Source organism: Penicillium angulare (assembly GCF_028827245.1).
Source record: "Penicillium angulare strain IBT 27051 chromosome Unknown utg000004l_segment0_segment0, whole genome shotgun sequence".
Taxonomy (NCBI): domain Eukaryota; kingdom Fungi; phylum Ascomycota; class Eurotiomycetes; order Eurotiales; family Aspergillaceae; genus Penicillium; species Penicillium angulare.
The window spans coordinates 1,695,253-1,719,301 of NW_026623163.1; the positions used below are offsets into that span (position 1 = coordinate 1,695,253).

The 24,049-nt window shown below is 47.1% G+C and overlaps 10 protein-coding genes across 10 annotated transcripts; 4 read left to right on the plus strand and 6 right to left on the minus strand.

Annotated features, from left to right (window-relative positions):
• Window positions 1-276: 276 nt before the first annotated feature.
• N7478_004569 (sulfite reductase (NADPH) subunit beta) lies at window positions 277-5,049 on the minus strand (the record flags this gene model as incomplete). The annotated part of the gene is made up of 4 exons (XM_056920783.1): window positions 277-309; window positions 363-4,754; window positions 4,811-4,950; window positions 5,019-5,049. The coding sequence occupies 4 exons, from the start codon at window positions 5,047-5,049 to the stop codon at window positions 277-279; spliced, it is 4,596 nt and encodes a 1,531-aa protein (XP_056778820.1).
• Window positions 5,050-8,637: 3,588 nt separating this feature from the next.
• N7478_004570 (uncharacterized protein) lies at window positions 8,638-8,931 on the minus strand (the record flags this gene model as incomplete). The annotated part of the gene is made up of 1 exon (XM_056920784.1): window positions 8,638-8,931. The coding sequence occupies one exon, from the start codon at window positions 8,929-8,931 to the stop codon at window positions 8,638-8,640; it is 294 nt and encodes a 97-aa protein (XP_056778821.1).
• Window positions 8,932-9,398: 467 nt separating this feature from the next.
• N7478_004571 (cupin domain-containing protein) lies at window positions 9,399-9,926 on the plus strand (the record flags this gene model as incomplete). The annotated part of the gene is made up of 1 exon (XM_056920785.1): window positions 9,399-9,926. One exon carries the CDS (start codon window positions 9,399-9,401, stop codon window positions 9,924-9,926), a length of 528 nt encoding a protein of 175 aa, XP_056778822.1.
• Window positions 9,927-10,754: 828 nt separating this feature from the next.
• N7478_004572 (uncharacterized protein) lies at window positions 10,755-11,054 on the plus strand (the record flags this gene model as incomplete). The annotated part of the gene is made up of 2 exons (XM_056920786.1): window positions 10,755-10,765; window positions 10,823-11,054. The coding sequence occupies 2 exons, from the start codon at window positions 10,755-10,757 to the stop codon at window positions 11,052-11,054; spliced, it is 243 nt and encodes an 80-aa protein (XP_056778823.1).
• A 2,285-nt stretch (window positions 11,055-13,339) lies between these two features.
• N7478_004573 (uncharacterized protein) lies at window positions 13,340-13,819 on the minus strand (the record flags this gene model as incomplete). The annotated part of the gene is made up of 2 exons (XM_056920787.1): window positions 13,340-13,680; window positions 13,750-13,819. 2 exons carry the CDS (start codon window positions 13,817-13,819, stop codon window positions 13,340-13,342), a joined length of 411 nt encoding a protein of 136 aa, XP_056778824.1.
• A 959-nt stretch (window positions 13,820-14,778) lies between these two features.
• N7478_004574 (oxidase ustYa family protein) lies at window positions 14,779-15,837 on the plus strand (the record flags this gene model as incomplete). The annotated part of the gene is made up of 4 exons (XM_056920788.1): window positions 14,779-14,983; window positions 15,037-15,413; window positions 15,489-15,564; window positions 15,626-15,837. The coding sequence occupies 4 exons, from the start codon at window positions 14,779-14,781 to the stop codon at window positions 15,835-15,837; spliced, it is 870 nt and encodes a 289-aa protein (XP_056778825.1).
• Window positions 15,838-17,616: 1,779 nt separating this feature from the next.
• On the plus strand, window positions 17,617-17,964 carry N7478_004575 (uncharacterized protein; the record flags this gene model as incomplete). The annotated part of the gene is made up of 2 exons (XM_056920789.1): window positions 17,617-17,629; window positions 17,681-17,964. The coding sequence occupies 2 exons, from the start codon at window positions 17,617-17,619 to the stop codon at window positions 17,962-17,964; spliced, it is 297 nt and encodes a 98-aa protein (XP_056778826.1).
• Window positions 17,965-19,245: 1,281 nt separating this feature from the next.
• On the minus strand, window positions 19,246-19,622 carry N7478_004576 (uncharacterized protein; the record flags this gene model as incomplete). The annotated part of the gene is made up of 2 exons (XM_056920790.1): window positions 19,246-19,289; window positions 19,355-19,622. The coding sequence occupies 2 exons, from the start codon at window positions 19,620-19,622 to the stop codon at window positions 19,246-19,248; spliced, it is 312 nt and encodes a 103-aa protein (XP_056778827.1).
• A 934-nt stretch (window positions 19,623-20,556) lies between these two features.
• On the minus strand, window positions 20,557-21,012 carry N7478_004577 (uncharacterized protein; the record flags this gene model as incomplete). Its single annotated transcript, XM_056920791.1, has 1 exon — window positions 20,557-21,012. The coding sequence occupies one exon, from the start codon at window positions 21,010-21,012 to the stop codon at window positions 20,557-20,559; it is 456 nt and encodes a 151-aa protein (XP_056778828.1).
• A 1,809-nt stretch (window positions 21,013-22,821) lies between these two features.
• On the minus strand, window positions 22,822-23,936 carry N7478_004578 (inositol phosphorylceramide synthase regulatory subunit KEI1; the record flags this gene model as incomplete). Its single annotated transcript, XM_056920792.1, has 2 exons — window positions 22,822-23,811; window positions 23,895-23,936. 2 exons carry the CDS (start codon window positions 23,934-23,936, stop codon window positions 22,822-22,824), a joined length of 1,032 nt encoding a protein of 343 aa, XP_056778829.1.
• Window positions 23,937-24,049: the final 113 nt, after the last annotated feature.

The following is a 24,049-nucleotide window of genomic DNA, read 5'->3' on the forward strand; positions in this document are numbered from 1 at the left end:
GATTATGACTAGATGCTTGAACATTGAAGTACGTGATTGAATAAATTCGTCTGGCTGAGGCACAACGTATAATTTTGTCCATGAATACATAAGATAATATAAAACAAGTAAAAGGCTTTGCACGAGCGGAATCATTCGTTCGCCAGAAACAATGCATCTAAAATACGCGCAAGGATATAAAAACGAATGTCGCAAAATAGAAAATCAGTCATTTTAGGTTTCCAATGGCGGTCGTAACACGTCGGGATATTTTCGGTCGGATATTACTCCAAAAATCTACTCTTCTTCCTCTTCTTCATCTTCGGCAATCTGTTGAAAAATGTTAGCATTTGCAGTTTCCCAGTTGATACGAATTCACTTACGCCCTCGTGGAAGTTGGTTCCATCGGTGGTTGCCTTGATGACATCGGCGCGAATACACCAGTCACCGAAGCGCTCGGGGGTCTCGCCGTCGGTGTTGCGCTCCTTAGAGTAGCGCTTGAGGAGGTCCTTCATGATATCAAGGATCTCATCCTCCTTGATGGAGGAGCGGTAACGCTTGTTCAGACGCTGTCCGTGGTAGCCACCACCCAGGTACATGTTGTAAGCACCGAAGGCCTTACCGACGAAGGCAACCTCGGCAAGCCAGGGGCGAGCACAACCGTTGGGACAACCGGTCATACGCATGACAATACTATCCCGAGCGAGGCCGTTCTCCTCAAGAGTGTCCTCGAGCTTGGAGATGAGGACGGGGAGGTAACGCTCAGACTCAGCCATGGCCAAACCGCAAGTGGGGAAGGCAACACAGGCTGAAGAAGACAGACGAAGTCCGGAGAAAGCAGTGTTGTCAAGCTTGTACTTGGCCATGTACTCCTTGATGAGAGGAAGATCCTCATTAGTGATGTTGGACATGATCAAGTGCTGGTTACCGGTGAGACGGAACTCTCCCTTTCCAAGAGATGCGATCTCGCGGAGACCAGTACGCATCTTGAAGTCGGCGGTATCCTCGATACGACCGTTCTCGATGAAGAAAGTGAAGTGGTTAAGACCCTTCTCATCCTTCAGCCAGCCGTATGTATCGACGTTGGAGGCGAACTTGAAGGGACGGGGCTCGGCGAAGCGGAGACCCTCGGGCATCAGCTCCTCGACCTTGCTCTTGTAGACCTCAACACCCATATCGTCAATGGTGTACTTCATACGAGCGTGCTTACGGTTCTTGCGGTCACCGTTGTCGCGCTGCACAAGCATGATCTTCTCGCAAGCAATGTGGATCTGGTCCTTGGGGATGAAACCAAACATACGACCAACCTGGGGGTATGTCTTGGTGTTGTTGTGTGTGGAACCCATACCACCACCAGCCAGGACATTGAAACCCTCCAGGTGACCGTCAGCACCCTTGATAGCAATCAGACCAATATCATGAGCGTAGACATCAGTATCGTTGTGAGGGGGAATAGCGATTGTGATCTTGAACTTGCGGGGCAAATAGGTAGGGCCGTAGAGGGGCTCGTGGTCAACAACAGCATCTCCAGCAACTTGGACCTTGTTGTCGGCATCGTCCTTGAGCCAAATCTCATGGTAGGCAGTAGTCGAAGGAAGGAGGTGTTCACTGATCTTCTTGGACCAAACCCAGGTCTCACGGTGGAACTCGGAGAGCTCAGGAAGAGAACTGCACATGACGTTACGGTTCACGTCACCACAAGCAGCGATAGTGTCCATCAGAGACTGGTTAATGGCCTGCATAGCACCACGGAGCTTGCTCTTAATGACACCGTGGAACTGGAAGGTTTGACGGGTTGTGAGCTTCATAGTCTCATTACCATGCGAGCTGCTAATGGCATCCATCTGCAGCCACTGCTTAGGAGTAGCGACACCACCGGGAAGACGGCAACGAATCATGAAGCTGTAGGCGGGCTCAAGGCCTTGAGCCTTGCGCTCATCACGAATATCACGGTCATCTTGCATGTAGGTACCATGGAACTTGGTGAGCTGGGCATCGCTAGCAGAAATAGCACCAGTAGTCTCATCCAAAAGACCTTCGGTAATGGTACCACGCAGGTAGTTTGACTGGATCTTGATATCCTCGTTGGTTATGGGTGCGGGCTCCTCAGGTAGACCCTCGACCTTGTCAACTCCCATAGCTTGCCACAGACGGGGCTCCCACTCGGAGTAACCAGTCTGGTAAGAATCTGGGTCCTGGTCATCACCAAGACCAGTATCAATCATCTTGCGACCACCCAAGAAAGCGACACGGGCATCGAGGTCCTTGGCGGGCTTGTTGTAGTAGATACGGTCCTCCTTGCGGGGCCAGTAGTGGCTATCACCCAGACCGAAAACAGTGTAGTGGATAGATGACAGATCGAGATCGCCAGTGTTCTTAACATGCTCCCACAGGGAACGACCATTGACAGGGAATTCACCCTGGCCAGCAGTACTGGTAATGAACACCACGTTCTCCTCAGTGGCCAAATCCTCAATAGGGTACTCATCCATGGCAATAACCATTGTCTTGAGACCACGAGCACGGCCGCGGTTACCAAGACGCTTGGCGATGGTCTGAGCATTGCCACCATCAGAGGCAAAGAGAATGGTAAGAGGGGCACCGAAGAGGCCATCCAGAAGCTTCTCGTATGAATCCTTGGCTGTACGTTTCTGCAAGGCGCGAACTTCGGAGCCGTAAGACTCAGAAAGAACAGGTGCGTACTTGGGCTGACGGTTCATGAGCTGGGTAAGCTGGTTGTCCCGACGAAGGAACTCCTCCAGCTCACGCTTAATACGCTCGGAATCCAGGGCGAACTTAGGCTCGCCCTTCTCCTCGTTCTCAGGGTTCCAGCGGTACAATGGCCAGTATCCAAGGTCAACAGCCTTCTTGGTCTCTTGAAGAACAGTGAGCGCAGAGTCGTTCTCCTGGTTGTAGGGGAGGTAAGCAACGACAACAGAGGGACCCTTGAACTGCTCGGCCTCGGCCATAGCCTGAAGCACCTGGGTGTATGAGCTGTAAACAGCAGTGGAAGCAACGTAGGCATTGCCGAAGTTCATGGCGTAAAGACCAATGTCCTTCTTGCGGCGAGTTGGATCCGCTGCGCTGCGCTCAGAGTAAGGTTGGGAATCAATGATCAGCATGTTGACATTAGCACCGGAAGCGAGAACATGGTGAACACCGGAGTTTCCAAGATCGTAAGCCCAAGCATCGGAGCCGACGAGCCATTGAGACTCATCGTAGAAAAGCTTCTTGGACTGAAGAAGGTCACGAGAAAGTTGAGAGCCATCGTTAGAAAGACGAGCAATAACATCGGGGGCGATCTTGTTAGCCTTGGCGCTCTCGTTGGCGCTCAAAGCCCATCGAGACAGCCAGGTCTTAGGGGTATCAGTGGCAAAGGTGGTAGATGTGGTGGCCTTCTCAACTTCCTTGATGAAGCGGACACGGTGTTCCTTGCGGGCAAGAAGAGATCCGAAACCATATTCAGGGCTAGCGGCAATAGTAGAAGAGATACCGGCATCCTTGGCGTCAATCTGATTGGCAATGTAGAGTCTCTCTCCAAAGAGCTGGTTGAGAATCTTAAGGTAAGCATTCTCAATGCGGGGCTGCTCAAGGGCAGGCTGAGGGGCGGGAGCCTTGGAGCTTCCAATATCCAAATTCTGAATGGGGGATGGAGCATTGAGGTTCTGAACAATCCCACGCAGAGCCTGAACAGCTGTGGAAGGCTCAACAAATCCGAGGCGGTATCCAACGATCTTCGGCGCCTGTCCGCGAACGGTAGAAGGGGTCAAGCTAGAAAGCAAATCCATGAATGAGGGACCCCACTTGGTAGTCTTGCGAACCTGCTCAAGAACGGCGATCTTCTCAACAGATTGAGGAATAGAGTTCACAATCTGGCCACCAATCCAGGGACGGTAAAGACGAGCAGTAATCAGACCAACATTCTCAAGCTCGCTGTTGGTACCGGTCTGGGACAACGCATCGACAAACACACCGGTGGAGCCAAAAGCGAAAATGGCAGACTTCGCATCAGCGGGACCAGTGTATTCAATTGCATTGTAAGTACGGCCGACTTCTTTTGAGAGGGCGGTCCAAATCTGGGAAGTCCAATCGAAGATATCAGCAGCGTTGACAGGACGAACGCTAGCGTAGTCCACGGTAGTAGCGGTGGAGCTGGGAGCTTCACTTCCAGCGCTGCTGTCTCGTCGTGATGAGCCAACTGAGGAGTTATCAACGCTCGCGTTGAACGGAGTCTGGCTCTGAGATGCTGTGGGTTGGCTAGCCGGGGCATCGCCCTGGGCAGGGGCAATGCCCACCGTCTCAGCGGAAATGGTAGCAGTACGGCCGGAGTCGGCGTACAAAGTGGCAGCTTCGGTAGTGCTGTGAGAAGCAACATTGCCAGCCAAGTTCAGGATCTTCTTCACAACCTTGACATCCTCAGCAGGAATGCTAGAGTCCTTGGCGGAGTTGGCGGGGTCAAAGAAGTGGATAACACCCTTGCCGGACTTGAGTGCCAGGGCATGTGCGGTAAGAGCAATATCTTGGGCTTCTTGCACGGTCTCGGAGTGCAGGAATGTGAAGCCGCATTGGCGGATAGAGCTGATCACTGAGTAGTCGGGAGATGGGGAGGACTCCAGGGCGACATGGATAACAACCGGGTAGCTGGCGAGGCGGTATAGGTGAGGAACAGAGGAAATTAGGATGGAAGAGCCAGTAACGACCGAAACAGTCTCGCCATTCTGAAGAGGGTGGAAGGTAGAGAGGAGGGGGTCTTCGTTGAAGCGCACGGCTTGGACCTTGAAGCAAGTTATTTTGGTGTTGTTATGATCATGTATAGCTTATATAGACTCACTCGTGGTGTTTCTCTAGATAGAGCACTGGCTGTGCTGCTTGACTTCAAGGTCTTGAGAGACTTGGAGAACAGGGAATCTGTCTGCAATGAAGGCTGTACAGAAAGCACAACGTCGCTTGCCAGGTAGGCAATTCTCGCCACTAGTCAAAAAAAAGCCAAGAATTAACAATTGATCATTTTGTTTGGATGGGGAGACTCCGACGCATACCGGCTTCACCAGCAGATGTAATAGCTGCCATGGCTAGCAATTGGTGGGATGTTCAGCGCACAGGGTGGTATAGGCAAATCGCTCGATATAGGCTTATCGGCGCATGCAGCGATCTCCCACTTTTGCAGATCCCCCGAAAAAGCAAAGAGATGGCAGAAGGAGAATGACACGATTGAAGCCTCTCACGCAATTATTAGATCTATCCAACAACCTCAAGAGAAAAAAACAGTGCCACCGCTCGGTTTTCTACGCGGGCAGCAGTAAGTTGGGTTAGATCAGCAGCATTCTGATTGGTGCACGATCACGACATCAATGCAAATCCATACTTTAACCTGTGCAAACATACCCTTTTGGGCCGTAGTGCGGGGGATCCCGTGACCAAAGCCGATCACGTCACCGTCGGCGTTTGCTTGGCGGGTTCTGCAAAGAAAAAAAAATCTATTAAAAAAAAGTATACATAGCAGGGATTCAAATCCCGTCTAAGTCTCGGCACTTGATATGTACTTCATAACTATATAGATTATTTTTTTAAAAAAAGATACATATATAGTATCTGGATCATTATCCATCATTTCCAACATGATGTGCCAAAATTGTTGATTTTCAATTCCTTTCAAGGTTCGGGATCCAGACCGGTATCGGGACTTTGTGCGGTAGATCTAGTGGGCAGATATACCTCGAGACGAAAGGGGGGATTGTTTCCCGCAGAGTAGCCCTAAGATAAGTACCAATAGTAGAGCGGCGATTACCGATTCACTCGGTCGAGAGATTCGATCCCAAAACTCGTTATATAATAAGCTGCCATATATCATGATGTGATTTTTACTATTCATAGTAAAAGAAATAAAAAGCAAATGCCGAAGAACCCCGGTAGAAGGCAACCTGAAGCAAGAGAAAAAAAGGGTTCGACTGATTCTGAGGGCGATAAGCCCAAACCCCGCGGTGGCGGGCGGGCCTTAGGTACTAATGGTCGCAAGTTTATGTATTCGCTGATTGGGCATGTCCTTCTTATGACATGTATCCATAAAGAGACTCAATTAGAACACACTCCGATTTTCGAAGTGGTGTATTTTAGCCATATTTAAGTTATCCCACTGTGCGAGGCTTGAGACCTTGGGGTGGCTACACAGCACCGAAGTTCCACCGGCGGTGACTGTAAGATCATAGTGCTGGGGAACACCACAGACATCAAGTAACATTTTACCCACTAGGGCAAAAGACTACTGTATCTGGCAACTGCCAGATACTCCCCAGGTCCACTATATATACTACATACCTAGTACAGATCTTTCCTGTGGTCCACCCGCGATGGCGTGGTCTCACTGTGACTTAACCCGGGCACCAACCATACCTATTGTTATGGATTTGCTAGTGCTAGTAGATCGATATATCCCACGGGCAGCGTACTACGACAAAGCATACTTAAAGCATACTTAAACCTTGTAATTGAAAGCAGCCATCAAACCTTACCTTCTAGAAACATCTATTTGAGAAGTCAAACTTAGAAGCTAACCAAACTGACTACTTGAACATCCATTAAATGGTCGCAGTCATTTATACTACTAGTACATGACCACATTCAGCTGTTCAACTTGAACTTGAAGTTCAATATCTACTAGTACCTAGTAGGTAAAGCTCAAGTTGAACCAATCCATGGATACTACTAGGTACTAGCACTGAGTTTGAATCATTCAAACGAAAGAAAAGGAAAGAAAGATGAAAAAAACCTGATCCCCATTCGAAAACAAACCCAACATTGCAAATTCCCATATTCTCAGCCGGAGAAATGAGATATTCTGTTCTTAAATATCGCTTTTACTATGGTGTTTTGAGTTAATGTGCCGAGCTAGAGCTGAAAAGAACTCGGGAAGCTGGCTCCAGACGCCACTAGTTTACGCCATCCGTTGGAATCGTTGGAATCATGAAAATGTGCTACAATGTTCTTTTTGGTCAGGACCGCACATATTGACCAGTCCTTGGATGGAGAAAAACCTCTGGAGGCCTAGGGAAGAATTCCCGCACTCCAAGCCGGGTACCACACTTCATCAAGAACGATGACAAAGCACTAGCGTTTCTTGGAAAGGTCAAGAGCCATCGAAAAGCCAACCCAGGCAATGTCTATATATATCACGTGACTCGGGGTTAGGATCGACCTCACAAGGGCATGCGCAGCATTACCAACTGCTAACATCCAGCTTTTAGTAAGCCTGGAGGCAGCAGTCTTTTCAACAAATTCGCGTCTTCAATGTCATCAAAATTTGTAAGCTCAGCCCAACCATGTTTGGCAACCCATATAGCTTCTTTTGAGCCCTCATCAAAACACCCGTATGCAATATCTTGAATGAATAAGAAGCCGAATGAGAATACAAGACGTCGGGATTTTCCATAAGCATAGTTTAAAGACCGCAGAATCTCACGAGCGAGATTTTTAGTATCAGATGTTATCCCAAGTAGAGCCGTTGTATTTGGTTCGTCCAGAACATATTCTTGATAGGATGCTTGGATCGAGCTGGGGAATAGCTGGAGCGTATGCCACAACTGCATGAGCAAAATTCGTATTGCATCGTAAGTACAAACTGTAAAGGCTGTCCACAGGTTGTCGTATCTTAGATGCGTGCGAAAGAGTGATTCGTTGGCTGCCCAATATGAAGTGACTTCTGTGGCAGCTTGTATATGCTCCGTTTCCCACTGGTGCCACCAAGTATTCAACTCATTGAGAGAAGTGGCAACTTGAGTCCTAAGATGAGAATAGTTAAATTCCTGGCTACCCCTGCTGCTGCGATATTGTTCTAGTTGAGATATGTATTCAGCAATGTCTGTCCCGATATCCACAAGATAATCAATTTCTGATTTCGATGGGGGGTCATCTTCCCAAGGCACCGTTTTCCAAATAGGATCATGAAGAAATGTTCTCTGACGAGAAACAATCGACTTCACTACCTGTGATCTGTCAGATATGGGCTTGACATACTGAGATATCGCCTACCAGTATAATACGGTGCTCAAGAAATATGCTTTTCCTGGCGTATGGCTTTTGTTGCTGTGGGCCCCTCCACTCCAAAAGCCGACCAAGGCCATTTGCGTGCAACATCCAAGTTTTCTGTGTCCTAGACGCTAGTATCTGCACTCGTCAATATCTTTCTGTATTGATGTGACTCCATGGCTTACCTCATAGATGCAAAGAATAGTTATAGACGCCAACGTGCTTTCAGAACATCGATCATCGGGATTTGAAAGTTTATTACGAAGTTCCGACAAAGCCTGTCCGTACAATTTGAGTGCACTTATTATCACATCTTGGTTGTTTTTGGATTGCCCGAAAACAACCGCGGCCAAAGCATCCCACGACCTTTGGCGTGGCCTTTGAGGAGACTTGGCCAGCTCTGAAATCCAATATGTCGGTAAACCACACCGTATTTCCCGCGTAGTAGTCATTGGAAACAGCTTGGAAAAAAGATAGGATATGAGTATATCGTCCCTGAATGCCGTTAGCGGTAGCATATCTGCTAAGAAAGGAGCAGGCTTTGGGGACTAGAATCGGTAAATTAGACCTGAACAAGATACCAAGTAAGAATTATTTTTACTGTTGAAAATGTATAGGACTGGGCACGAGAACGTATCAAGGAGCCTCGAATGCGGGGCGTTTCATCCACAAATCTGAGCCGTTGTGTAAACCCGGTGCATTCAATGCCTGCTTTACAACAGCGTAAGCACCATGGTCGTTTTTCATCACATTTGACTCTTCTTCTTTTGCAGGATCCGCATCCTGTACTAAGCGCTCCCATAGCATGAGCATTCGGTATCCAGAAACACTATGACAGTGGGAAACAGACTGAAGTTGCAACTTGGATGTCGAGAATTTCCTGAGGACAAAGGTGCAGCGAGTAAGGAAGAAGGTCGCGCATAATACCATGTTTCGGTTCCGGAAGGGAACCATGAAATTATGGTGGTAGTTCTACGGCTTACAAACCTCCCAACTTTTGAGTGTGGAGCCCAGCTCGCACAAAAACCCCTAGAAGTAGCCTAGCGCGATCGGCCCATTTTCATGCGGACATTGACCAAAGCGGACTTTCGACCAGCTCCTCGCAAATCAAATCCTCATACCAAAGCTGCCTCGTCGGCGCAACGGCATGATGAACATAGCGAGGCTAAGAAATCCTGGTTAAAATTAATCAGACTCGGGGCAACTTCTCGCCGATCAAATCAGAGCCTGTTCTCGTATCCTGAGAAAAGAGTATATAAGGGATAATGGATGTCAATCATGAAAACCCCATCAAGTCACTTCTACTTTGATACCATCGTAAGTACTGGATCATTACCTTGATTTATAGCCGATTGCTAAGACCGCTGCTTAGGGGTTTACCGATTCACTGCTATATCATGGCCGAACAGCACCCACCCAATAGTCTCCGTCAGACTAGTCGGTTAATTACAGGCCACACCTCCAATGGCCTTGCAGTCTTCAACAAGGATATCCCCGAATCAGTTCCGGCTCAGAATATACCTACTGGTGATTCTTTGTACCTCGCATATGCTACGAATCAGTTCCCCATTGACCTGAACAAAGACCTGGGAACCTACCAGCACTATTTGACCAACACTCCAGGCTTCACTATACCCGGCGGCACTGTGCTGTGTCTGATAGATTTGGCTCCCGCAAGCATTAGCCCGTTGCACCGGACCATGTCGCTCGACTATGCTGTGGTGATAGAGGGAACCGTGGAGCTTAAGCTGGACAGCGACGAAGTGAAACTGTTGCAGCGGGGCGATATCGCCATCCAGCGTGGGACAAAGCACTTGTGGCGAAACACTAGCAAGATAGAGTGGGCACGAGTTCTCTTCATGCTCCAGGAATCGAAGCCGATTGAGGTTGCCGGTGAGACACTGAAGGAAGACTTGGGGTTTTAGAGATGGGTGGTGTTCCAGCATCAGGCTCCTGATAATATCGGGTGCAAATGCATACACTATATCACATCTGACATCAAACAAAACGAAATGACCAGTACTTGTAAATAAGAAAAATCTAGGGAGCGATCTACCGCCCGCCCCAGGTCCGCGATGCCGATCGCATGCTAAGATGACCCGATGTTGTAACCAACGAAACGGGCCTAGCCAAGGGCGCAGCTCCAGTTTCTCAAGAATATAATTCACCGTATCGTTCCGAGTAAAGAACTCGGAGATGAAACGATCGATATACCACGAATCTCCAGCAATTGGGAATTCCCATGGCTTCGTGATTCATCTGAAAGAGATTCAACTTCATTTAGCCAAGAAATCACTGCCATGAATATTCAGAATTATTCAGAATTAGCGCAATGCCCCAGCAATACTGGCGGAGAGGGTAGACGATTTCAAGCCTCGCAAGAGGAGCATCAATTGATAGTTCCAATTGCTTCCACAAGCCTGGATACTAAACAGGAATTGCCTAGCCCCGATTTGAGACACGGCTATCGAAGACGTTTTGTTTTCTCTGCTGAACTTCAATGCTTAATTTAAACGAGCTGGAAGCAAGATGGTGCCACTACGCATGGTTGGTCCATATAGTCAGGTTGTACAGTGCTAAGGCTGCGAGTGCTCCACGATTCCGAATAAGCACTATGATTACCATTCAGATACGCTATATCGGTGGAGAAGATGACAGGTGATCGGCTCCGCAAGAACCACCATTGCTGGAGATGTTTGAACTGTTTGTATATCTCGGGAGATTCCAGCAATATACGTAAACCCCATACGCCAATGACCAAGCGGTATGTATGATTTGATCGCGGCGAGAAGTTGCCCCGAGTCTAATTAATTTTAGCCAGGATTTCTCAGCCTCGCAACATTTTCGTCGCCTCTGGCGAGTTTTCAAGAATAGTATCCCTCATCGACCTCCAGTCGATTTCCGTTCTCCCTACATTTCTCCAGGCCCAATGGCCAGTCTTTCTCAAACCCCCACAGAACCACGATTACGAGAAGGGGATATTTGAGGTGAAACTGCGCGATGATTTCGATACCCTAGGTAAGGATGGCAAGATGTTTGCAATGCGCAAATAGTCCCAAGTAAAGTTGGCAAAGGCCTATGAGATCTCAACCTTGCTTAAGGATAAACCAGCGCATAGTGCTATAGACCTACCCTGTGTCTTCCGAGAGTTATTCCTTCGATACGGAGAAGTATCCAAAATTAGTGTTCTCCCGCTTCATGTGTGCTTGATAGAACTCTTCCAGAATTAGTCGGACCTTGGATTTCTGGAGAATGCCCTTTATCCTTACGCAGGAGCAGGTCGATACACACGATCGCCAATTCTCTAAGTATCAAGCTTAGTATAAGATTTAGGCTCTTACGCAAGAATACCTTAACACTAATGCGGAAGGATGGGTCGCACCAGGATTGGATGTGAATGAGAAGAGAACGCAGAATAAGGAGTTGTTGACTATATACATTGAAAGCGTTACTGGGGAGAAATCTGTAGAAGAGGCGAGAGCCATATAGCCTTTCCCAGTCAAGGCAGGAGTATAATTTAAGCATTTTGTTATACTGGATTAACAGATAAATGGAATTCTAAAGACTATCTTAATATTTTTCACCTCCATAGGAAAGCCGAAGAACCAGCTGACTTAGGCCATAGCAAACAACAGCTACCGTCCCTCTCAACCACCCACCACCTTAACTTTACACCGCGCAAATCCTGGAGCCAATATATAAAACCGGGTCTACAAAGATCTCCTGGATGAAAATTCCAGGCGAAAACTAGTATTTGATATTGTGTGGAGAGAGTTGGAAAAGCTTTCAGGATATAGTGATTGTAGGCACTCATAAACCAGGGAAGCTAACAGAGAACACGGAACCGGGGATAAGAGATAGGGGACAAGGTACAGGGGAGAGGCAAATTTGAAGAGGGCTTGATTTCCAATTTTGCAATTTGAATGGATTTGTAGTCTTTTTAAACAATGGTCGCCCGTGAGGCGGAATCCACCTTCTACCCACCGCAGAAAATCTCGGCCAGCTCCTACAATCCAGGCCACTGCATCCAAGACGCGAGACCACACCATTTTCACAAACCACAGGCTGTAGTTCACGGGTAACAATTCCAACTACCCTCACCTATAACCTTTGCGACGTATTGTAAAGACTCGAAAACGAAAGAACTTTCTGTATGATCAACTAAAAGTATCAAAGATGAGAAAAGAGAAAGAAGGGATGAAGGCTCCTACGCTTTATCGTACAGAATAATGGACGGGTTGTGGATTATATGATTCCGTCACATAACCCTTTAACCTTGCTCAATCAACTCGATATCTACCGGTTCGTTACAAGTGCTTCCTCTTTGTCTACTAAAATTGACTAGCTCAAATGTGGCTTGTGATTATATCTTCGCCGTTTTAATTTATTCTATGGATGTTAAAGATTCAGTTCGCCGTCGGGGATCCGGTAATCCCCCAACAAAGGCTGGCTTGGCTCCAGTCTTCGCTATCTCGATATATGCACCTGTGTAGACCCTGATTGAAATAGCGATATTGCCGAGCCTTATTAATAGATAATATATTCCTTTTCTGTTAAGCATCACTGGCTACCATTGGCTTTCACGCCCGGGGGGTCACTGTCGGGCACAACCACCCTGAGGACTTGCATCATGCATGCATTAGTGCTCGGGTTACCCCAGGTTGAAGCGGCAGCTTCGACTTTGGCCCCGGGGGCTGACGCAGATATGATTCACCAATCGAGTAGCTGTATCTATATGTGACCATGACTGTCAGGTGGTATGGCATGAGAACAGTGGAGGTACACTGTACGGATCGACGGGGTGTGTGTACCTTCCTTTCCCTCCGATCCTTTCCCCCTCCAATACGTCCCGTCTCGTCCGCCCGTGTTAATTTCAATCCAAGATACTTAGGAAATCCTCAACATTAAAATTCAAATTCGTTAATCTTTATAATTGGCTGTGGAGACCGTATCTTTGAGTTTTTTATTTAATAAAAAAAAACCCGTGGTTACAAACTCACCCAATTAGGCACAAGCAAAAGGAGCTAAATAGGACGCAAGATTGGGTTCGAGTTCTTGTTGAATGGAGTTCCTTGGGAGGGTTGGAGTTTAACAGAGGAATTGGGCCAGTTGCATTGATATGTTAACTTTAGAAGAGCATGTTGAATGCATCTATCAAAGGCGAACAAGAACTAAGTACAAAAAAAACCAGAAACTCCCATTTGCCTCGACAAGATGCCAACTGAGCTGCGCTAGCCCCAGTGATGCAATGAAACTGATATGGGTCTTGCCAAAGAGATCTAGTGGTATTCAAAGGCCCGAAAATGGAAAAACCCGACTCCAAATTCCCGAGTGACGACTACTGGCTGTCCTTGTACTTGCTGTAAAACGCCTGACCAACAGCGGAGTCGGTCTCATCGTCACTGCGCTTCTCTTCCTTGTACTTGCTGTAGAAAGCCTGGCCCACAGCAGAATCGGTCTCCTCCTCGCCACGCTTCTCTTCCTTGTACTTGCTGTAGAAGGCCTGGCCAACGGCAGAGTCGGTCTCATCGTCACTGCGCTTAGTGTCCTTGTACTTGCTGTAGAAGGCCTGGCCAACAGCAGAGTCGGTCTCATCGTCACTGCGCTTAGTGTCCTTGTACTTGCTGTAGAAGGCCTGACCAACAGCAGATTCAGACTCTCCAACCTGGGCAGATGATGCTAATGTTTGTCTAGTTAGACATTGCAATGTAATAAGGGTCACATAGTATTAAGGTAAATTGGCAGTACCTTCGATTGGAGCAGCAAGGCTGAGCGTAACCGCAAGAGCAGCCGTCGCGACAACGAGCTTGAAGTGCATATTGATTGATAGTCAAATAAATTCGTGGAAAGAAGACTTGGATATGTGAGAGCCGTGGAAATTTAGATTGAATAAGTTGATAATTTCTGATCCAATTTCTGGGGGCTTCCCCCCTTTTTATAGAGCTCGGAGCGAACTGATAGTCCATTATTCACAGAAGAAAATCAACCCCACATGCATTGCGAATTGCTCAATGTTTGCGTTCTCGTCTAAATGGATAGAATGATAACATTGCACGGACTATTGGACGCGAAACCACCCCGTTGCCAGATAACATGTCCCCTCTCGAAGGATGAAGCTGCATGGCGCCTCCAATTCAGTTGATGTAACCATATCCATGCACAAGGGCTTTAGCCAAATGTCAAACATCCTCTATATAGGAGTTTACGGTCTTCAAAACAAACTAAGAAGACATCTAGTACCAATGGATGAGGCTGGCGAATCGCGTAGGATGATTCGACTTATGATTGGTCATCGGCAGATGAACGGGGACGCACATCAAGAAGCGAGATGAGCACCAACCATGTAAGATGGAGAGATTCTATCACGCGATCCAATTGAGTCAATCAATCTCTTGAAATTGTCTCAACGAGAAGAGGGGGGTTCAGCTTCTTGGCGACCAGATCCGACGGAAATCCCGTATTCCTCCCCTCACAGGTGTACTATATGTGGCTGGCTCTGCATTATGGGGCCTAGATAGCGCCAACGTGCAGAATCCAGCCAGGCGGGGTTATGAAAGATTGAGAAAAGATACGAAGGAATGATTGCGTTGCATGAAGTGCGAGACCTGATAGATTGTTCTCGCGAACTTGATGAACTCCCCATCAGTTCATATTTCATTTTCATTCTCACTCAATTGATGCTCTTTCACTATAATGACACCAAAGTTTGAAATGGACTGTAGACAAACTCCAATAACAACTTATTTGAATGACGATGATAATGAAGATTCCGTTGGCATGAGAGCGTCCGAAGAAGACGGTTTCATCTCCGGAGAGAAGAGCCATGATTCTGAAAGGTCCTTCAAAACCAAGTACTCACCGTGGCTCATGTACTCGTTGTTGGCGGTGGCATGGGCTGTCTCCCTTGCCTTGACATTTTACATTTCTGGAAAGAGGAGCCATCGTTGCGAAGGTCTCTCGGAGGTTTTCCCCACAGAGCTTCGTAAGTCAACAAAATGCACCTCAATTATTTCCAAGATACTCACCACCCTTCAGTGTCTGTACAACCAGCAATTGAACTCGAGAAAGTACGCTTTAGTGGCACGCTCGATTTTGACGAAAACAGCACTCTTATTTCTACATACTGGGACCCTGATTCTCCGAAATATACAGGGGAGCCAAGTGAAGACTTGGATCAACTTTGGAATGCCTTAATCTATCGTAAGGGCTATCTGATTCTCCTACATCCGATCTTACTATATCCCCCTATGTACCTAGTCGACTTCACCTTTGAATTCTTTGCTAACCCCATCGCAGCTGACGGCGTCGATCTCCAGGGAGAGGAGGCCAAATCTATCCAGGGAAAGACCTTTGAGAAACCAGGAGGATGGTCAATTGTTAGCATAGATGTCTTTCACCAGTTGCATTGTCTGGTGAGTGCGCGATTATCTACCAGCGTATTCCCCTTTTCGTTGAAAAGTCTCTCTAACAAAAAGCTTCTACTGCAGAATCTACTCCGTCAAGGCTTGTACCCAGATTACTATACCAAACACGATCCAGAGCCCGAGTATACTATCCACAGAAGTGAGTTTGTTCGTTTGGTATTCCAAATATATCACCTGGCTGACATTTCTACTTAAATTAGATCACTGCCTTGATCATATTCGTCAAGCGCTGATGTGCCATGTTGACGTGACACCAATTCCTGTCATTTGGGCAGAAAAGGAAGGGAGGCCTTACAATGACTTCCAGGTAGAGCATACGTGCCGCAACTTTGGAAAAGTAAAGGAATGGGCAAAGGCAAGGAGCGCTAAGGGCCATGAGTACATGCATCATCATCACCACCAGTCTACGTAACCATTTTGTATCGATACATTAGCTCAAAGGACGTGCGTTACGAGGTGAAGCCTTGGAAGTGAGAAACTACAATGATCTAGTCCCAGAAAAAAATGTAAAAAGTACGAAAGTACGAAAGTGCGAAGCTTGCATCTAAAATCCTGCACGGGCTAAAGTGATACAGATTGTTTATGATATTGTTATTGAGAAAGACATCTCAAACGTCTGTTTGAACGTCTATTCTACCCTGTTTCAAACGTCCGTGTAAGCATCTTACAGAGCATTAGCCAAGGGGTTTTGAACAAGACATCAATCAAACCCGAATTTATTTGCATACTAGCCCATTCGCAGAGATGGCTGCTATCCTCGGTTGTTCTTCAGTATATGCAATTACCTCGGGGGCCCTTATCATCCCCATCACATTAGCGCCCATGCAAGTAAAGCCCCTTAAGACTAATGCGCCATGTCTCGTTATTGGGTCTTGTTATCCATGGTGGAAAATCCCAACGCCTAATATTCAGCACCGGGGGCCAAAATGACCCTGCACAAAGTCCCAACTACGTAACAAACTGCATATACTGTGCATAACGTGATTGGTCGGAAGCGTTATGGTGCAAGCTATCGTGGAAAAGATACAATCGGGTTGACCTGGTGACTATGTGTTTTTTGTGGCTGATTCTTAGCAGAGTTACATCGCATTCCTGTACTTAGAAATCCCAATACTATGTACATAGTAGAGAGGCTAATAGTCTGTTGCTGATTGGTGCCCCTATCGGCGGCCCCCGGATCGGACCTTGTTGATCTTCCGACCCGCCGTATCTAATTTTAGCGCCATTCATGCATTCAAGCTAGTTCAACCCTATCATGCAGCTGCAATACTGCTCGTTATCGGGAAGGATGGTTCCATCTGGGTCACCGATTCTCAAGACATGGGTAAACAGGCTGTCACCCTCCAAGGTCTTCTATTCATTTGCCCAAATTGTTTTGCTCATTTCGAAGACAACTGTGACCGACTATGGCGACTAAATTTGAAAGCCTGAAGTTTTGGGTTCGATCTCCTCGCCCTTTGTGGGCTCGAATTCCATCCTCTGATGAAGAGGGACGAGATGTGAAAATACCCAACCAGGGCTTCGCCCGACGGTCAATTTCAGATCATATTTACGATCACTGGCCTTGGATTTTATCTACTTTTATTTTTGCCTGCATTTCTGGATTTATGTATACAGATCCACTACTGAACAACCAACAAGGTTGTGCGGCATCTTGCAGACTACAAAAAACCGACCTAGGTAAATGACCTCTGCTACAGATTTGGCTAATTGTGTGCTTGCTGATGGGGTAAAACCTTAGAGCCGGCATCCAAATATTTACAGGAACAAGAAGTAAGATTTGATGGGGGTCTTGTGTACAACGAAACGGGTAACCTGGTGATAGAGTCTATTCCAGGAGGAAACAAATGGGTTGGCAATCCCACGCCTGAAATGGACGCACTTTGGGATAGAGTGGAATCGGGTAAGACTTGCTTGAGACAGCCTTGTACAAATCCAGTATGCTGACTTGTAAGGGTCAATCGTTTTACTCGAGGGGTCGGAGTCTGATATGGTCAGGGACAAAACGCTGTTATTTGATGGCTATTGGCTTACGGGGCTTGATGTGATTCATCAAGTTCATTGCCTGGTGAGGTCTTTCTATAACACATTTCTACATGATAGCTAATTTGATCATTTTTGTTCACAGAACAAGGTCCGAAAAGCTCTGTATCCGCAGTATTATAAGCCTAATCAATCAAAATCTACCGAAATGCTTCATGTTGGTAAGTGCGAGATATCTATTATATCGCAGTGCATCTTGCTGACTTTTCAAGAACACTGTCTTGATTACGTTCGACAGGCTATCATGTGCAACTCCGATCTTACTCCAGTCCCTCTCACTTGGTACGAAAGCGCACAAACATTCGGACCAGACTTCCGTACGACGCATACGTGTCGCGATTTCGAGGGGTTGCTGCAGTGGTCTCTGATGAGAACATCAAAATCGTTAAAGGAGAAGGGAAGTGGCATGGAACACACGGATATTGATTCATTGAAGATGCCCGGAAGTCTACAAACAGCAGATGGGCTAAGTCATGGGAACCATCATGGACATTAAAAGCATTATGGTTCCTCAATTTGTTCAATCTTTTTATATTATTCTAAGGTTGCAGTCTTTCGTAATTTATCCAACAGTAAAATCTTCCGATGGAGGGCTTCGAACGAAAAATAAGCCAATAAGGCACAGTGCGAATGAGCCTGCAAGGCCAAAATATGGCAGCCCAAGTCCTATGCCACCCATTCTCATTCCTAGGTCAAATGACCAGGCAAGTACAGGCCCAGCAAACAGCGACCCGGCCATTTCAACTATACCTATGAGTGTATTCAGCTTGGAAGTGTCCTCTTGTGCTACATAGCTGGTTGCTAGTGATCGACATAAGGGTGCTAGACCAGACCCTAGACTATGCACTGCCAGCCCACCTATCAGGACTCCTATCTCAGGCGTCGCCATAAGAAAAATCCCAACCCCAGCGAATATAATTGATCCACGGGCAAGGATAAGGTCCTTAGTGGTAGCATTGTGATACCGAAGAAGGATCTTGGATAGTAGGGGGAGAATCAAAAGTAGAACAAATAGATGAATGACTCCGCGGAGGGTCAAGAGGTAGCCTGCTTTGGCTAGAGACCAGCCAAACCGTTTGCTTATGTATTGAGCCATGAACTGAGATGTCCCCATAATTTCAGGGGCAATGGTAAGGAATGTTGATAGTACGATAATCAGAGAATAGGACTTCAAAGAAGAGAAAGAGGCTAGGAGCGACTTGAAAGACCGAGAAATATAGTAGCCGAAAGTGCCCGGTTCTGATTGTGCTGAGTCGATAGCATCATGATTCTCTGTATCCTTGGCCGTAGATAAGGTTTCAGGCACGAAGAGCAGTGGGACCAAAGAAAGTAGGTTTATGAATAAACTTGTTAAGGCGGCAATCCACGGAGCATAGTATTCCATAAGCTTGGAAGATATGGCTGGGCCTAGCGAGGCGCCTGCCAAGCTGGATAGTGCCATCAGAAAGAAAGCTGAAGCCCTAGTCATATATTAGCAACTATCGAATCCAGTAGAATGTGTGCGAAGCAATACCTGTCTGATTGATCTACCAGATCCGAGGCGATCGAGTACAGGTTAGCAAGCATTACTGTACTTCCACCTCCAACAACTGTAAGTAAAGGGCCAGCCAAGATTGCCTGAATATTGATGAGTTTGGGAAACGCAACAATAGCTAGCTCCCAGACTACAGCAAGTGAAGAGCCTATCACCGATAAAACGAGGATAGGTTTCCGGCCGATCCTGGAGAGGAGTAAACTTCAGGTTCAATGCCATTTAACTTAGGATGAAGGGTAGCTCTCACCTATCAGCCAAGGTACCGAAAGGAAATGCAACAAAAAGGCCTTGTGAAGTAATAAGCATTGAAACCTTCTTCGAGCCAACAGAGGCAATTATAAGCCATACATACCGACAACAGCCTCTACGAGAGAGAGGTTCCCAATGAGATAGGCTAACTTAGACTGAATTTCACTAGCCTTGCAATTCCTTTCGGCCAGATCTCTCTGGTGATAATACCGGCTGCATATGTTGTTCTCGACGAGCTGTGTTAGGGGCACATTGAGTATAGACCCCGATGCAGAGAGGCAGAACACGACAGTGCAAAGCCAGTAGACTGACGGCCATCTTGACTTGGGTTTCTGCTGTACAGCGAGGAGAGGGGAAGCCTCATCGAGCATTGCGATGGTTTTGAGAGACCAATGGGCCCACGGGTGGAGTGGAGTGTCCGCTAGATGGGTACGAAGCGGCCCCTAACAAGAAGCAAAGACAACGACAGGCTATTTGATGCTCTTCAATTCTTTTGGGAAATGAACAGTCGGTATAATCCACTTGTATGGAATAAAGAAAGAGGAATGTTGACGAGGCAGCCAAAGAGGGGGAAGCCCAATCCGGTCTAATCCCAGATAAGGGAATCAGGCAGCAAGGCAGCAATTATTTATTTTCGTGGGTGTTTGCAACGAACTTCGAGGTTGCACTTCCTTCGACAATAGACGTGTCCTTCCTCTCTCGATAATCTTCCACCTCATTGTAACAAACAAAGAAAACAGAGCTACCTCACTCGATACTAGTGGAGCCATAGGACCGTACAAACCGGAGTCCGGTACGTCCGGCCTCTAATCCGATCAGTGAATCATGCGATCACCAGAACATTTGCAGGCTTCTACACGGCTCAGGGTACCGAAGAGAAGCTAGGTCTTTTATGATGGATCGGAACATCTGCTGATATTTTAATTTTTTAACTGTCAGCTTGCCTTACTAGTAGCAGCAGGAGCCATGTTATACTAGCCTCCAAGGTTGTTTATATGGGGCGTATACTAGTAGGTAGTACTGGAATCTATGTGTCTATGATCGAGATGTAGAAGTGTTAAAGACTCGGACGTTTTCAAGATAGAAGAGACAATAACAAATTTCAATAGCAGAACCGAATCTTCGCTATAGATTCAAGTTCCAATGTTATATACGTTGATATAACCTTGGATCTTTTGAAGTATCCGTACACTTCAAGTTGCGTATGTATGTAAACACAGCCATGGAAACCAGCACCAAAGCTTCTTAAATGCTAATAACACATACATGGATACACCCTTGCACCAAAAACCATGATAGCATCACTCAGAATGCAAGCCTCTTAATCTTCAAGGTCCTGAGCACATTCCTCCAAAGACCAACAAAGAAGGCCTCAATAACCATCCGCACAGTCCATCCAACACCAGGCTCAACCATCCCCCCATCCCAAAACACCTTAATTGCCTTGCCGAACCGTGAGCTCTCCAGCTCCTGCGGACTAATCCGAATAGATTCCATTCCATGCCGAATTTCATAGAGCACTGGCCCGGAATTATCAACGCAGACAGAAGAACGTGCTCCCAAAGGCATGCCCCGACGGTGCCAAAGTCGGTGGCGAACTCTGCCCAGGACAGCTACTATTACTTTCCATGTTACTCCGTATTCGAGGAGACCGATTATGCCACCGGTGAAAGATATCATTTCTTCGAAGGAGACGTGGAATTGTTCTGTTTGGGTGCCGACGAGGTAGATCCCTGCGGCGTCGAATTGGATCTCGAACATCTAGATTGAAGATTTGTTCGGGTTAGAAAGGGGTTCTGGCACTTTTTCCATACTTTAGCAGCTTTTGGCATGCTTACCTGGTCTGTTTAGCTGCTTAGCTGTTGAGTTGATATATACTGTATTGTGTGATTTATGTCGTCTCCTGGGTACTCAACCCCGGAGAACGAGTGGTTCCTCGCCGATAACTATACACAACGTTCTAGTCAATTCAAAATTCAGAGTTGAAGATCCTAGTGGTAATAAAGGCACAATAATAACATACCACAGAATTTAACTCCTTGATAATTGAAAATCATGATGCTTCGAGATAGTTCATACGAACAAAGCAGTTCGATGGAAGAATACAGGAGTCTGGCGAATTTAAACAGCTCGGCATTACTACGTAAGAAAAAAAGAAAAGAAAGTTCACCAAGAACGCGCTGATCACGCTGATCCCCCCCCTATGTGACGGGCATGATGTATCATGATCTTGCCTCTGAGCCACAATGTCGGGTCTCAAGTCTAAAGATAACCTTTCCCAAGACCAACTTACTCCACCCGGGCCGTTCTCGGAGGAATTAAAAATCTGATATTGGGTATCAATTAGGCATACTTTTGGACATGGGTCACATTTAAGAAAAAAGGGGGTTATCGTGACAGTTTCCTGTCATGTGTACTGGGTTTTGATTATTGGACGTTGTGGCGTTGGATGTGTAGTGTACCATGTGGGCGGCCGAAAAAGGGGCTGCAGCATTTGGAATACATCGTGTGTTTTCGAGGTCTGGATAGGTATTTTCGACATCAAACTTGGATTTGGAAGGCTTTGTTGTTGTACACTCATCATAAATTTTATTGATTTGTACAATCGATGTAGGGATGTTTTCTTTTCTGATAATTGGTCAATCTGGTTAGATTGATGTTGCCTAGAATTCTTCGTACCCTGTAAAGGGTTGGGTACTAAGGTGCCGATTGGAAATGAAAGCTTTGTTAAATGTTAAACTTGAAGTAGACCCGCTACATTAAGGGGCGCACGCAATCGCCAAACGACAATCGGTCATGTGGCACTGATTTACATAAGAAGTTTCCAAATATGCCTCATAATGGTGATATTTTCATTGCGACCGGCCAAGAAACCGGCCTTGAGATGCATCAGTATATAGCCAGAGAATGTCGTGTACAGTAGTGAAATGCGCGGAACCCTGCGAATGAATGACCTTCCATTCTTTCTTGCCATACAGGGCGCCAGCCATCCCGCGAGAGTCAATGTACTCATCCGGACGCCAAAAGAAAATGAGATATACATCAATAACATTAAAGCCAAAAATGACCCTCGAGATTATTCAAATCTTCAAATCTACCAACTCCAAGATCCGCCGGGGAAATAACGCCTCCAACGAGAAAAAAAAACCATACCAAGCAAACAGCCGGCGAGTTTGTAATATGTGATGTGTAAGATGCTCACGGGTTTGGGGGTAAAATGAACACCTTATTCATATGCAGTTGTGTCATTATGCTGCCCAGTTGGGGCATTGTGGGGTGAATGGCCCGGACGCGAAACTGTAGCAAATGTTGCTTCGGCCTGATTATTGAGCGAGACGATGATGCAAGCACCAGAGAACCAATGTATGGGGTATTTGCTTGCTCCCATCGTAGTGGTTGAAGTTTGATGTGCCTACCCAGAGAAAAAGGAAATGCAGGTCAATCATTGACTGTGGAGGTGAAATGTGCGTAAGTGGAGTCGAGCTGCGGACCGACCGGATGCAGATAAAACCTGGGGACAATGAACCCAAAAGAGTGTGAAAAGGAGATGTTTTTTGGGGGCCATTTCCTCTATCGAGCCTCAGACCAGTCCTGCATTTTGACGTTCATCCCAGGGTGCTCAGGAATGGATTGCTGGATAATTCCAGAGCGAATGATCGACTGTGATGGCTGGGGAGGTCCGGTTCCCGACCGACGTCGTCGTTCACGCTCCAAGGGTCCCGGGAGCTCGTTGTTGTTCTGCGAACGACTACGGAACTTGTGGCCCAGATTACCCAACCAATTGCCTTCTTCCTCTTCACCAAGCCAGTAGTTGTGACCGATGCCAACCATGATGCGACCAAGCTTGCCCCTCCATCCTTGGCCCTCGGGGCTGTAAGCCGTGAAAGGTTCGCGGTCAATGTCAGCAACGCTTGCGACCGACACATTGCGACTGTGGGTAGGGAGTTGGGTGTGCTTGGGAACCGCGATCCAGATACGCAGGGTCTCTCGAGCGAATGCAAGCATTACCAGAACGAAGTAGACACGGATAGCCCACAGAATGGAGATGAAAACGATGCTCTGGAAACTCTCGGGCTGGGCAACGACGTTGCTGAGGTGATCGGCGGCTCGCGGCGGGTGAGGGACGAACTTGTTTCCATCCTCAGTGTGCTGGATCTCAACGTAGGCGGCATCGTACTTGGGGCTGGTGAAGCCAGCGGTCTGTGCGATCGTTTCGCTGCCTGGTCCGGCGTTGCCACTGCTGTCGTAACCCTGCGACACCACCAGGAACCATGTCACACCAAAGGCGGCAGTGTAGGCGGCGTTAATCAAGCTGTCAATCAGATATAGCCAAGCAAGCGCAAGGCACTCGAGAGGAGACTGTTTTCGGATGTGTGGGAATAGAAAAGCGGCGAGGGCGAGGGCAACCAGCGAGTACAGGTACATCGACAATTGTACCGGGGAGAGGTGGTAACCGGTCAATAGGGCGAGTAGGCCATACAGACCACTGATTTTGTTTAAGAGAAGCGACAATGTAATCAATGACGCGCCTGTCTCCAGGCTCATCAGGCAGAGAAAGGTCTATTTAAAAGTCACGAGATGATTAGCTTTCGTCCGGGCAACGGATAAGATGGCAGAATTCGCGATCAAAGGGGGCGGCTCACCTCTGGCCGCGGAATGCGGAAGTATCGGGATGAAAGCCCCATCCTGGCAGGAGGAAAGTAGAGTCCAAGATTGAAAAAGGTCTCGAGAAAGAGGGTGGTGAGTTTGGTGTGAGGGTATATCAGACCAAAGTGAGTGGGTTGGGAGAGAAAGGAAG